Source organism: Corvus cornix, chromosome 2 (genome assembly GCF_000738735.6).
Source record: "Corvus cornix cornix isolate S_Up_H32 chromosome 2, ASM73873v5, whole genome shotgun sequence".
In the NCBI taxonomy this organism is placed as follows: Eukaryota; Metazoa; Chordata; class Aves; order Passeriformes; family Corvidae; genus Corvus; species Corvus cornix.
This window is the reverse complement of record NC_046333.1, coordinates 124,451,852-124,464,633: the sequence shown is the minus strand read 5'-3', so window position 1 is coordinate 124,464,633 and position 12,782 is coordinate 124,451,852. Positions and strand designations below refer to the sequence as shown.

General features: G+C 38.6%; 1 protein-coding gene across 4 annotated transcripts in view; it reads right to left on the bottom strand.

Moving 5' to 3' along the window:
* Nucleotides 1–12,782, bottom strand: part of PKIA (cAMP-dependent protein kinase inhibitor alpha) — a 48,661-nt gene that overhangs the window by 8,912 nt on the left and 26,967 nt on the right. For all 4 annotated transcript variants that reach the window (XM_019289296.3, XM_039549121.1, XM_010405062.4 and 1 more), the window contains exon 2: nt 2,990–3,167. In XM_019289296.3, the coding sequence (XP_019144841.1) occupies nt 2,990–3,140 (151 nt within the window). In that variant the 5' untranslated portion in view covers nt 3,141–3,167. The remainder of the gene's footprint in view (nt 1–2,989; nt 3,168–12,782) is intronic.

Sequence of the window (12,782 nt, the reverse complement as noted above, 5' to 3'; positions counted from 1 at the left end):
TATAGTTACCAGTCCTGCTAATGTGCAGCTTTTAACTCATTTTTCTTCCTGTAACATTACTGACTTTACAGTGTCTATCACTATTCCCCCCGCTTACACCCAAAACATTTCTACTGTGGACTAAAATCAATTTTTTTCAATCACTAATTTCTACAGCCAGTTCTTCATTCCAGTTCCGTATGACTTCAACACCCTATTGCCCCCATTATTTGTAGATGCTTGGACCCCTACAACTTTTATACAGAAACATCCTTTTCACTCCTGTGTTCTCTAGCACCTAGAAAACCAGCAGTTTGTTTTAGAGATTAGATCTGCAGAGACTTGTCCTCATTCTTCAATGTACTTTCTCCTCACGACTTCATTTAGCTACAACCACCTGTAAGACGATCAAGTTTCTTGGATTGCACTGGTTACCTTGAGAGTGTTGAGCAGGAGAGACACCTGCTGATTTCCCTACTAAAAATCTTTCTTTTGCTTCTGTTTTATGATTTCTCTTCCAGTTTTCTATCAGATGTACACAGTGTTGCTTTTAGTTAATTTAGGTAAAACGTGTTGACACAGTCCTTGGAACCTGTATTTTGGGGCTTGAAAAATATATCCATTCCACAGATAATAACAGGTTGTTAGCTTGTTATGGACAAAGAAAACTGGGACAGCTGTTTTGAAGGGAGAAGTATCATATGTTATTATACATAATTATGCAGTATTTATATGTTATTATACATAATTATGCAGTAAACTCTTGATTATTTGTCATTGGCTCATTAATGAGGGGATTAACCAACACTCACTTCAGGTATCAGTTACTGAGTAACAGAAAAATACATAGTCCTTGAATAAGCCTAGTGCTGTTAAAAGCTGTTCTGGTTTTTTACAGAAAATGTATCTGCAGGCTTTTTGAAGTGAATGTACTAAATATGCTTGGGTAGTTTAATTTACATATGTTTTATAACGACCTTTTTTTCCTTTAACATCTGCATTATCCTACTCTGCCATTACTCCACGCAGCTGAAACCAAACACACTTGCAGTTTTGCTAGAAAATACACACAGCTGTAATAAGAATAAAAAAAGGACAGAATCAAAACTTGATGTCTGTATTTATATAATTAGGTTGTACTTAGCATAAATTGTTTGACATACACCTTGAAAGAAATAAGATATAACCCCCAAACATGTGTTTTCTTCTTAATCCTGTCAGGTGTGATGCACTTATGCATCCTACAAGCACTAATATATTCTGAACTGGGATTTGACACGCAAAATAATTTTTAGCCTCTCTTGGTTTGGAAAGACATGACGTGATAATACACTAATACTCACATGAATGCTAGGTAAGACAATGCCTTTTCCAGTATTTTTGGTTTGGAGGCTTTTCCTTAGCCCCTAGTTGCACTAATAATACCGAATTTAAATGTATTTTCATTTTATCTAATGGAAACTGCATAACCTCGTGAAGAAGCATGCAGGCATTTCTGTGTTTCTACTATCCAATTTTATGAGCAGCTCTGCATACTTTTCTGCATTGATGAAGTTACCCAGGCTGCAAAAAGGATCACCAAGAAGAACTAAAGAGACTCCTGAATTATGTATAAAAAATTAGCCTAACAGTTACCTAAACCATTCTCATCATTACACAGCTAACTGCATGTACAAAATGCGTATCAACATATGTTGCAGGCAGAGAGTCCCTTTTTTTTTTATAGCTCACAAAAGAACACATTTCTGGCTTATAACTACTCCACTGTTTAACTTAAAATCAGGGATTCTTTTTATCTTCTAAATGGACAAGATCAAAGACAATTTTGAAAAGTGTAAATCTGAGACTGAAGAAAATTAAAGCATGAAGGAACATTGGCCTTATGCCTTTCAAATGGCACCTACTTTCTATTTATCCAACATTTTACATTTGTCCCCACTAAAATAAATAGACACACCTACACACATACTTATAAAGCATTTCTTTTTAAATAGAAATAAACTAAAGGTCCTGCCCAGATAGAATTCCATGCATCTAGAATCTATAGGTCCCCTACTGGCAACTGCAGAAAGAATGACTTAGGATGTACATTAGTCCAGAAGCCAAAAACAGAACCCCTCCTTCAAAACAGCACTACAACCACCTCAACACCATGCTGCCCACATCTGACTGTGCTGAGAAGAGACTCCCTCTCAGAACTCCCGTCTTTATCCCTGAGAAAAGTATGTGCACAAACAGGGTGGCTGCATATCAGTGGTTTCTTCTTTGCTGAATTTGTTTTCTTCTGCTATTATTAAAATAAGCAAAATCACCTCTCCCCTGACATCTGAAAAGGGCTTTCTAATATCTGTAAGATCCATTCACCAGCTGCTACTCATGTAACAAAAATAAATACCCAGTCATATTACTATTTTTATTTCTTGTACGGTCCACTCTCCCTCCTTCCTCTCAACTGAATATGCACAAGCATTTAAAGATTTAGGATTGCATTACTGGTTATCACCTTAAAAGAAGGACAGGTATCAGCCGAAAGGAGAAACAAAGATCCAGGTAAAACAAACAACAGCGCATGCCTATTGCTCTTTCCTTTGGCAGCTGAAAAAAATTTAATTTCACAATAACCTTTCAGTAGACACATGGCTTCTCCTACAGGCTTCAAACCAGAGAGCTTCCATTAAACGATATTATGAAGACTTGGGTTTTAATAAAGATTTCCTTATTTTCTTCCTTATAGTCTACTTTTCACAAAATTTATCCTGTTCCCTGCCACTAGGAACCCACTGCAGAACAACTTTTCTTTTTTCAGTGATGTGTTGTACTTGCAAATAACCACCCTTCCCATTTATGAAATCTGTGGTTCTTATTGCAGGCAACCCATGTTGATTAGAAAATAAAATATTTCTGCTGCTGAGGGACAAGGGAATAATGTGGGCACATAAACCATACTTTGTGTACTGTTCTTCTCATTTTAGTTTTAAATAAATATAATAAAAGCCCAAAACATACTCACCTGTTTTGTTTATATCAAGCTCTGATAACTTTAAGGCTAGTTCACTAGAGTTCCCACCGGGAGAGGACACAAGGATGTCATGTAACGCATTTCTTCTACCTGTTCTTCCTGAAGCAATAAAGTCTGCATATGTAGATTCCACATCAGTCATTGCTAACAAATATCCACATAGCAGTACCTGGATGGGAGGAAAAAAAGAAAAACAAAAACCACCACTTAGACTACCAGAAAAACAGAGGACTTTATGGATTAGGAATATAACTGGAAGGAATATAACTGGAAGGAATATAACTGGAAGGTTCCCATTGTGGAATAGATAAATCTTCTTTTACTGGTTAGCCAGTCTCAAAATTTGGAGAAATTAGAGAAGAAACAGAGAAACAAGAAAAAACACTTGTGTGTATTTTATGCCATCTGTATTCAACAGTATTTTAACCAATTTCATTTTCCATGCTTCATAAAGTGATAGTGAGTACTTTATAAAAGCAATGACCTCAGCAACATAATTTCTTTATAGAGTTGTCTCTGCTTTTAATATTAGCTGGGATGTAGGAGGTAGGTAGGGGGTGGAACAAAGTTCTTTTCTACAAAAAGCAGAGTGTAACGAGTAAGAAAGTACAAATCGATAATGCTTTTGCATGCAGAACCCTGTGCTCATACACAGACACAGTTATGTTTAGTGTATTTTCTTTTCTGTTAGTATTAGTTTTGGCATTGTATACAGTCCTCTTCAGGCTCAACTAATTTATTTTGGTGTGATAGTTTCCCTAAAGCAAATGCCTTACCATCATGCTTCTGAAATGACTGCAGACCAGAGCAAGCAGAATTGCTAAACTATAATGCAGAGGTTTGAAAGCAGTGCTCTGTAAGCTAGGTATAAACTCAGAACTTCTTTTCCTTAGAAAACAATTATTTCTTATGTCATTATGAAATAATGTGATGATATGCATTAATGCAAGATCTGACAAAGATACAAGGAATACAAGATAGTATTTCAATCTCAGTAAGAAAAAGATTTGCATCCCTGCTGCAATACATGCTATAGATCCAAGCTATTGGAATTTTATTTTCTTAATTTATAAAATGTTAAAGGGTATGGGGAGGAGCACCTTCTCTTGCTGATCACATTGCTTTTACTGTAGTTTCACGTGTACATTTCTAAGGTTTCCTGCAAAATGCTAGGCAACCATGCTTTCCTCATGTTTTATGTTTCCATGTCATAGGGGAATCAGGGAAGCTTTCTTCTAGAGGAGTACTCCAAAGAAAAGAAATGCTACAGAACTACTAAACCAAAGCAGCACCCCCACAGCTTTATGCTTCCTTCATTTCTAAGCAGAATTTCTCTGGTTTTGCCCACTGCAGACAGAGGACATGGCCATACAGGCAGCAACTCACAGCTGCCTACAGAGAGAAGCTTTAACTGTTATTACTAAAGTAGCCAAAACTTCACATTTGCATAGAGTGCAAGAATCTTTTTAATCAGTTCCTACTGCAGCTGCTGGACACAAGCAGCTCTTGAAGTCATCACAAACATTAACGGCAGCAAAAGGTTCATCTTTTTCTCTTCAAATAAATCAAAAAACCCCTCATTTTTTATAAACACTTATTTTAAAAATAGATACAAAAAAGACAACAGCCAATCCTTCTCCACCCTCACTTCTGAATAACTTTACAAACCCTGTTCACTCTTCATCTTCATCCCCATTCCTCACCTCCCCAGATTCAGTCAGCTATATGAGGGTGTACATATAATGTGTCTGAGAAGCCAAGAAAAGGGTTCTACACCATATTTTATTTAGTCTAAATATAACTATATCAAGTATCATTGCAAGACTGACTGACTTGAAAAGAAGTTCACTGCTATCAAACTGTGGTGTCCCATGCCAAACACTCAATGGCTGACAGGCTAATTTTACGCTTATGAACAGCCACGATAAAACAGGAAACTGCTTAAAAAACCCAAACCAACAAAGCAACAAAAACCCCAAAAAACCAACAACCAAAAGAAAACCACCCCAACCCACAAAACCTAACACCACCACCAAGGGAGGGAAAAGAGGTCAGCATTGACTAAAAGCCTGCCTGACACACATAAAATAGCACAGTGCCTCTGTTTAATAACAAAAGCTTTTATGAGAATGAGACCATGTGCACTTCTTCCAGTGAACTGCGCTCTTACTGAAACACTGCAAGAATATTGAAGCAAGTGAAAAGTCTACCATTTGTTCTTTGCCCAAGGTGCACACACTGCAACGCCAAATATATCAACCATGTAGTAATGCAGCATGTCACTTGCAAAGGTGAAGGGAAACAAGAAGGACAGTTTTTATAAGAAAACAGCATAAGTTTTCAGACTTATCTGACCCATTCACTAAATAGCATTCACCAAAATCAGAGACTAAAAGATTTTAAGCAGAATTCACTTATATTTGTTCATGCTTTTTATTGCAACTGACTTCTAGAAAAGGAAGTGCAAACCATGAAAGCAATCAATATACAGGCTTGGATTCATATTAGTATAGACTAGTCCAAACTCACCATAGCTATCACCCCCATGAAGACATTCATTTATTTTTAGCACAGCAAAAACCACCACAGAGTTGTTTTCTTTTCTTCTTTGAAAAGTGCATATGATTGCATCAGGCCCAGAATAATCAGAGAAGACTGTGACTGAGGTGGAACAAGGTGCAGGGCTGCAAGACTTGCAAAATAATCCAGGTTCTACTCCATGAGCAGTTCCCTGGATATACAAACTACACTCCACAGAATATGCTTCTGTAAGATTATACTGCTCTTGAAACATTCCATAAAAAATGGAGAACAGCAAGGGAAATCTCAAGCTTATTTAGTCTTAGCTATGAAACAAGCTATAAAGCCATAGAAAAATGTGCTTGTAGAGAACTTGTTTTTAAATGTTCATTTTCTGTATGCTCAATATGGGATTACTAACAACATTCTGATCAAAAAAGAATGTTATCAAACATACATTTATGACACTTCCAAATTTTCCTGTCTGTGTCTCCTCCTAAATATCAAATACCATTCTGTTTTGTATTGGCATTATCTTGAGACATTACTGCATAAATATGGAACTCCACTGACATCACCCAAGAGCTCCCCTTCCAATGAATGGCTCAGTGCCCAGCAGTTTGTACTTATTCACTGAACCAGTCATTAAGGAATTAACATTCACTTCAAAAAAATCTTTTTTCCCCCCTTCAGTCTCTGTGGAAGGAGCAGAATTTGCTAATAACTCTGTGAAATATAATCTGAATTTCCTAAATAATTGCACTAACAGGTACTCCTGCATTAAAGATTGTGGTCACAGTCCCTCTACTTCTACTAATTTAATTTTTTCAAAACACTGCAAAACCAGTACTCTGCTATGTGGTATTTAACTGAAACAAGAGGGCTGCAAACCTCATTGCTACTGCCAACTGAACCAGCAAACTGAAGAAAGAAGCTCTGAGAGAATAAGGATTAATGAAACCTGCTGTTGCAAGATTGGATTCCTTGGTAACTGATAAAATACTATCCCACCAGAAATCTCCCCCAGCTGTGCTTTACCTTTCCTCCCATGTAGAGTCACTATGCCAGATAATGGGTTAGAGTTTGCATTACAGCCCAGGGGATTTTCATACAGCATATTTCATCTCAGATTCTTAGTTTCATAAACTTCTAGAGATGTGGGTATCTTAGACTTCTGTCTCTTTCCCTTCCCAACTCCTTCCTCACAAAAAGTTTAGCTGAAAATTATTTGTAAGTACTTGAAGAATTACAGAGGATGAGAATGGCAGATAGGCACAGTTGTTACCTTGGATTTTAGCCAGTACATCAAGACATGCCTGTATTGGTAATGAATATACCATACTGAACATAATGGGTAGAGTAAGTATCCAAGGAATGCAGAAGGAGAAAAGAAGGATACCAAGGATAGGTTCAACAAGGGAAGGTGCTGGGTCCTGAACCTGCAGCAGAACAACATCATGCAATGCTACAGGCTGGAGGAAAAGAGGCTGGAAAGCTGCTCAGTGGAAAAGGACCTGGGGGTGCTGGTCAATAGCTACTGAACATCCAGAGTGTGCCCAGGTGGCCAAGAAGGCCAATGGCATCCTAGCCTGGATCAGAAATACGGTAGCCAGCAGGATCAGGGCAGTGATTGTCACCCTGTACTCAGTGGTATGGCTGCACCCAAATCCTCTGTTCAGTTTTGGGCCCCTCATGGCAAGGACATTGAGGTGCTGGAGCATGTCCAGAGATGAGCAATGGAGCTGGGGAAGAGTCTGGAGCACAAGTCCTGTGAGGAGTGGCTGAGGGAGCTGGGCATGTTTATCCTGCAGAAAAGGAGGCTCAGGGGGGACCTTATCACTCTAAACTGCCTGAAAGGAGGCTGTAGCCAGGTGGGGGTCAGTCTCTTCTCCCAAGTAACAAGTGACAAGATGAGAGGAAATGTCTCAACTTACACCAGGAGCTGTTTAGATTGGATGTTAGGAATACTTTTTTCACTGAAAGGGTGGTCAGGCATTGGAACAGGCTGCCCAGGGAACTGGTCAATCACCATCCGTGGAAATTTCCAAAAGACTTATAGATGTGGAACTTAGGGCCATGCTTTAGTGGTGAATGTGGTGATGTTTAGTTAATGGTTCTACCTGATGATCTTAGAGGTCTTTTCCAACCTTAATGATTCTATGATGAGAACAGCATAACTTAACAGATACAGAAAGAATCAGTATTTGTGTTTTCAGAAATTTACCAGAATACTCCTTTAACTCCATAATCCAAATTATGTTAAATTTTCCATTTCCACACTATATATAGCAAATGTTATGCCACAAGGTTCTGAAGATGACTGTCAAATCTCTGTAATTGAAAAAAAAAATCCTAAGAAGTTACTGATGAGTTCGCAAATGCAATCCAAATTTGACTGTGTTCCATAATCAATCAGTGAAATCCAGTACTACACAGTGCCACTGTTCTCAAGGGTTTGGGAGGAAAAGTACAGAAATCATGTGGTATACCAGCATGACTTAAAAATCAGTGTCTCTGCTTATGGGCTAGAGGCAGCTGGGGTTGTTGGATTTAGTCTGTTTAAGGGACCAGATACCGAAAAGAAGCCCAAGTGAATTTGAAGTACCTCTGCTAATTAGTATTCATGATTATTTTAAAAGGAAGACAGAACAAGAGCGGGCACTTGACATACATATGGCTTGTCCATGAATTTGGCACACGCTGCTGGAGAGCACCAGAGAGCTGCCATTTTCTTGGCAAAGCTGCAGTGTAAGGCTAAGAGGTACAATCCTTCAATATATACTCCCGCTCTTTCTCCAACTATGCTTAATGGCAGCATCAAATAAGAGATTTTCAAATAAAACTCTCCCAGGCTTTGGCTGCTGAATGTTGTATCACGATCAGCACATTATTTAAATGTAATTATCTATATTCAGCTTTCACAAGGGAACAAAAAAAAAAAAAAAGAAAAAGAGAATTTGTCATTTAATAGCGTGTCTGATTTAGAGAAGGTGTATAATTATGCTTTTAAAATAAATTTTGGTTCCAAATCTAGCCTTAACTTAGAGACAGGGCTACAGGGCTCTTTCCAGTGAGGATATAGATCTATTCCACAGCAACCTGTACCTAGATTTAGGCATGGTCTTCTACGTTGAAAGCAAAACCAGAGGAACAATTTAACAAATAGCATTTTTCTTCCGCAGAGATTGTATCTATTGTGTTATACCATAGTGTGCTTTTGCACAGATACAGATGAACAGGAAAATAGCATTAACTCTAGAAAGCCAGTTAAAGAAAATATTAATAACAATGCAAGATACCAAGCTGGGCAGTATTTTAATCTGCACTTTGAAAATCCCTCATGTAGTTTTTTCTGTCTGATGTTTCTGGAGTGACCAGCTCCATAAAATAGTAATGCAGAACAGGTCACTTACCTTTGACAATTAGCATACTTTTAGGGTTCACATTCTACACGTAGCAATCCTAGTACTACTAAGATCTTAAAAGAAATTAGTGGGCAATTCAACTGGTCAAACAATGAAACAGAACAAAGAAAATTACCACCTGAGATTTTCTTCAGAAGAAAACTAAGCTTGTTTAAATCTGCATTTTAAAAGCACTATGAAGTTAGATATCCTTCAGCTCACAACCTATACAAAAAAATCATTCACAAAGACAGCTAATAGGTTTTCCTTCTATGTTATCTAAGCTGCAGTTTTCCTAAAGAGATCTACAGAACCAAAAGCCAAATAATTACAATTCTTACCATATCCTTGCTCAGGCAAACTTCATTATGCCCATGACCATAAGAATTTGGTCTCTCATCCACCACTTAATTTGCACTCACAAATTTAGTTTTGGATTCCACTGTTCCATAAAACTGGGCAGTGAAATAACAGCAGAAAATAATAAAAAAAAAAGCAAACATAACCAATGAAGCAATACTACAGAGACCTTGGTTCTTTGGAAAGATACAGTGCAGATGATTATTGATGGTTTGGGGCGTAATTAAAAAATAACAATAAATGTTTTGATATTTTGAAATTAGCATCCTATGGAAGAATTTAATCATAATATTTAAATATCCACATGGGGACACTACGTTAGGGAGCAGAAGAGGGTGACCTAGAATCTACCATCACTGTTCACTGCCCAACCTAAAAAGAATACTGACGGCAAGCAACATGTGTTTGTGAGAAAAGGCATCCACTGTTGTGTGACTTTTTACTTGCAATTTGTAAAGTCTTGGTTCGTGAAGGGAAGGAGTGAGTTACAGCACCACTTTTCAGCACGCTCTGATACTCTCTATGAACAGCTAAATCAATTGCAAGCACCTCATAATCATAGAGATAGATAAGGGCCTCAAGCCAGATGAGAGCATTTTAGCTCCTCACCTGACACACATCTGCTGAGCATCCTCAAATCTATCTGAGATGTAGGGAGGTCAATGTTTTAAGGTTCTGGGAGGATGAGACCAGGTATGCAGCACCTTAGAATGGTGTGTTGCTTCAAGGAGCACAGGTATGACACTATACTGAACAAATACAGTGTTAAAATATAGTCAGAAGGACTGGTTTCAGCCTTTGGAGAAAGACTGTTTATTGGGGTCTTTATACGGCAATCCAGAAGCACTCATAGAACAGGGAGATGGAATAAGCCCATGAAGACTGTGACACAAAAGCCACCCCTCAGCAAGAAAAACGGGCTCTTCCTCAACTGCTGGGTTACTGGAAAAGACCAGTCTTGAGAATTCATAACTGACTGGCAGCTTGGAAATGCTCTGCGCAGAAAAGACAAGACTTGCTGCAGAAACGTGAAGCTGGTGTCTGCTTAGCATCAGGATGTTTAGTAGAGGGGATGGAGATTAGGGGGGAGGGAAATTTGTGTGGGCTTTGCTCATGAAGCTCTGTATCTTCCTAACCTTGCCTTTAATTCAGGGTTCATGCTATAATCAAGTTTATTCTCTCAGACACTGCTGTCAGTAGTGCCAGCATTCACAGCCAGTGATTTAAAGGTATTGATCAATACAGGTGTCATTAGCTGAGACTGTGCCTTAGAGAACTTGATATAAGCACTGTAGTGACTGTTTTTGTAACAGCCATGTCTCCTTTAGTCATTGCTACATACAACAGCCCGTATACGGCTTCATGGGGAAAAAACCCCAAAACACTGAAGTCATGATCAGTGACCTGCAAATATTTTGGGCCAAATTGCTGTGAGCCACTGTTCTCCTTACAGACAACTTTCCACTAAAAAAAATATACAGGGTTAGCAAACTTTTAACTGAAGGTCTGATAGCAAAACAGTTCTGTGAATTACCTGCAGACCAGTTTGAGCCTTCCAAACAACCAATGATACATAGGCAATAATGGGGAAGCCACTCAGATAAAGGGTTTTCTATGGAACAGATTTTCAGGTTTTGGCAGAAGTTTAATGCTATGGAAGGGGCTAAGAATGAGATCTATTACACCATGAGAACTGCTTATGTTCAGCCTTGAGCAAAGAAGGTTTTAGGGGAGACCCTTATCACCATCTTTCAGTATCTAAAGGGTGGCTAGAATGAGAATGGAGACTCCCTTTTTACAAGGAGTCACATGGAAAAGATGAGGGGTGATGGTTACAAATTACTACTTGAGAGATTCCAATTGGACACAAGAGGAACATGACTCACAATTAGAACATTCATCCGTTGGAATAATCTCTCCAGGCAAGTGGTGGATTCCTTAGTATTGGACACTTTACAAGATTCAGCTGAACAGGGTGCTGGGCCATCTTGTCTAGAGGTGCTTTTGCCAAGAGAGGTTAGACTAGATGACCCTTGAGGTCCCTTTCTAACGTGGTATCTTATGATTCCTCGATTCCTGCTCTAGAGGACCTAAAAGGATTCTGGTCCATTGAATTTTCTAATTCAGCATCCATAAAATGCTTATCATGTAAGATCTATTTCCCTCACTATCTTTTTTTATTTTTTAGTTTGCAGTTATACATCTTGCTAGATATTACTTTACTAGTACTACGGCCCAAAAAAACCAACCCGACAAAACCCTCAAAAACCCCCCCCAGTCCTGCCCCTCCCCACGAGAAGACTCCATTCTCATCAAAAGGAGAAAACAACCAAAAACACCAACAAACAAGAAGTGGTACACAGATCGTATGCAGTACATTGTGGCGCATTTTCCATTTGGGAACCAGCTGTGTTTTCCAAAAAATAGCTCCATGGTGCAAGGCAGCCTCCATTTCTTTACAAGGGCTCAAATACTCAACTGAACTATAGCTTTGAATGGCTAAACATCCCTCAGTAATTCATTATAGTTGTTGCAATTCCTAACAGCAAACCATGAAACTAACATGAAGATTCATGCTCTTTGTTACAAGCCAAGAAATGTAGCCCATATCTTCTACATAAACATATGCCCAGTCTGACAAAATACACAGCTTTTTTATGCAAAGGGTAAGAGCTTGCTCTTCATTGTTTTAAAATATCGATAAAGGTAATGGTTAGCAAGAAGATATTAGCTAGCACTGCCAGGACTTATCTATGCATGTGGTGGGCTAGAGGAATATGATTGCATTATAAAAACACAATATGGATGTTTCAGATTTCAGGTGGGGAGGTACCATCCAGAAAGGGTAATCTGTCTGCAGAACAAGACCAGAGAGGAAGAAAAAGCACATGGAGATGGGGAGGAAGCAGCAATTGCCTTAGATAATGCAAGAGTTCAGTTAGAGAAACCAATTTACAACCAAAAAGGAAGACAGTGGCGGACTCTTCCAGCTGCTCTACCAAAAAGCTCCCAGTGGGCTAACTTGACTCAAGGACTTCACACAGGGCCACTGATTTAAATGCAGGGCAAGGCTCCTCCACTGCAATGGGTTGCTCCCATTCCCAAGTTAACTAAAGTTTGCATTTTGTGATGTTCTGCATTCTGTCAATTTGACTGATATGTTTACAGCATCTACAACAGCCGTTTGCAGGTAACAAAAGCCTTTGAAAGGGAAAGCATGCAGTTAGAACAGCAAAAAGAAAATATCTAGATAACAGTATCATGACAGCATTTATAACTTAGCATTTATAACAGGAGGATGCACCAGCATTTTCATAAGGTTTCTTCCTGACCTATTTGCTAGGATTCTTCAATGTTTCAGTACAGTGTGTATGTAGTCCGGCTATCAAATATTCAAGACATCTAAATGCACCACAGTTTAGCTGTCCTTAAATTCTTCCCTATTATTAAAACAAACAACTGTCCCCCCTCCAAGGCACTTTCCTCAAATCTTTAGGACA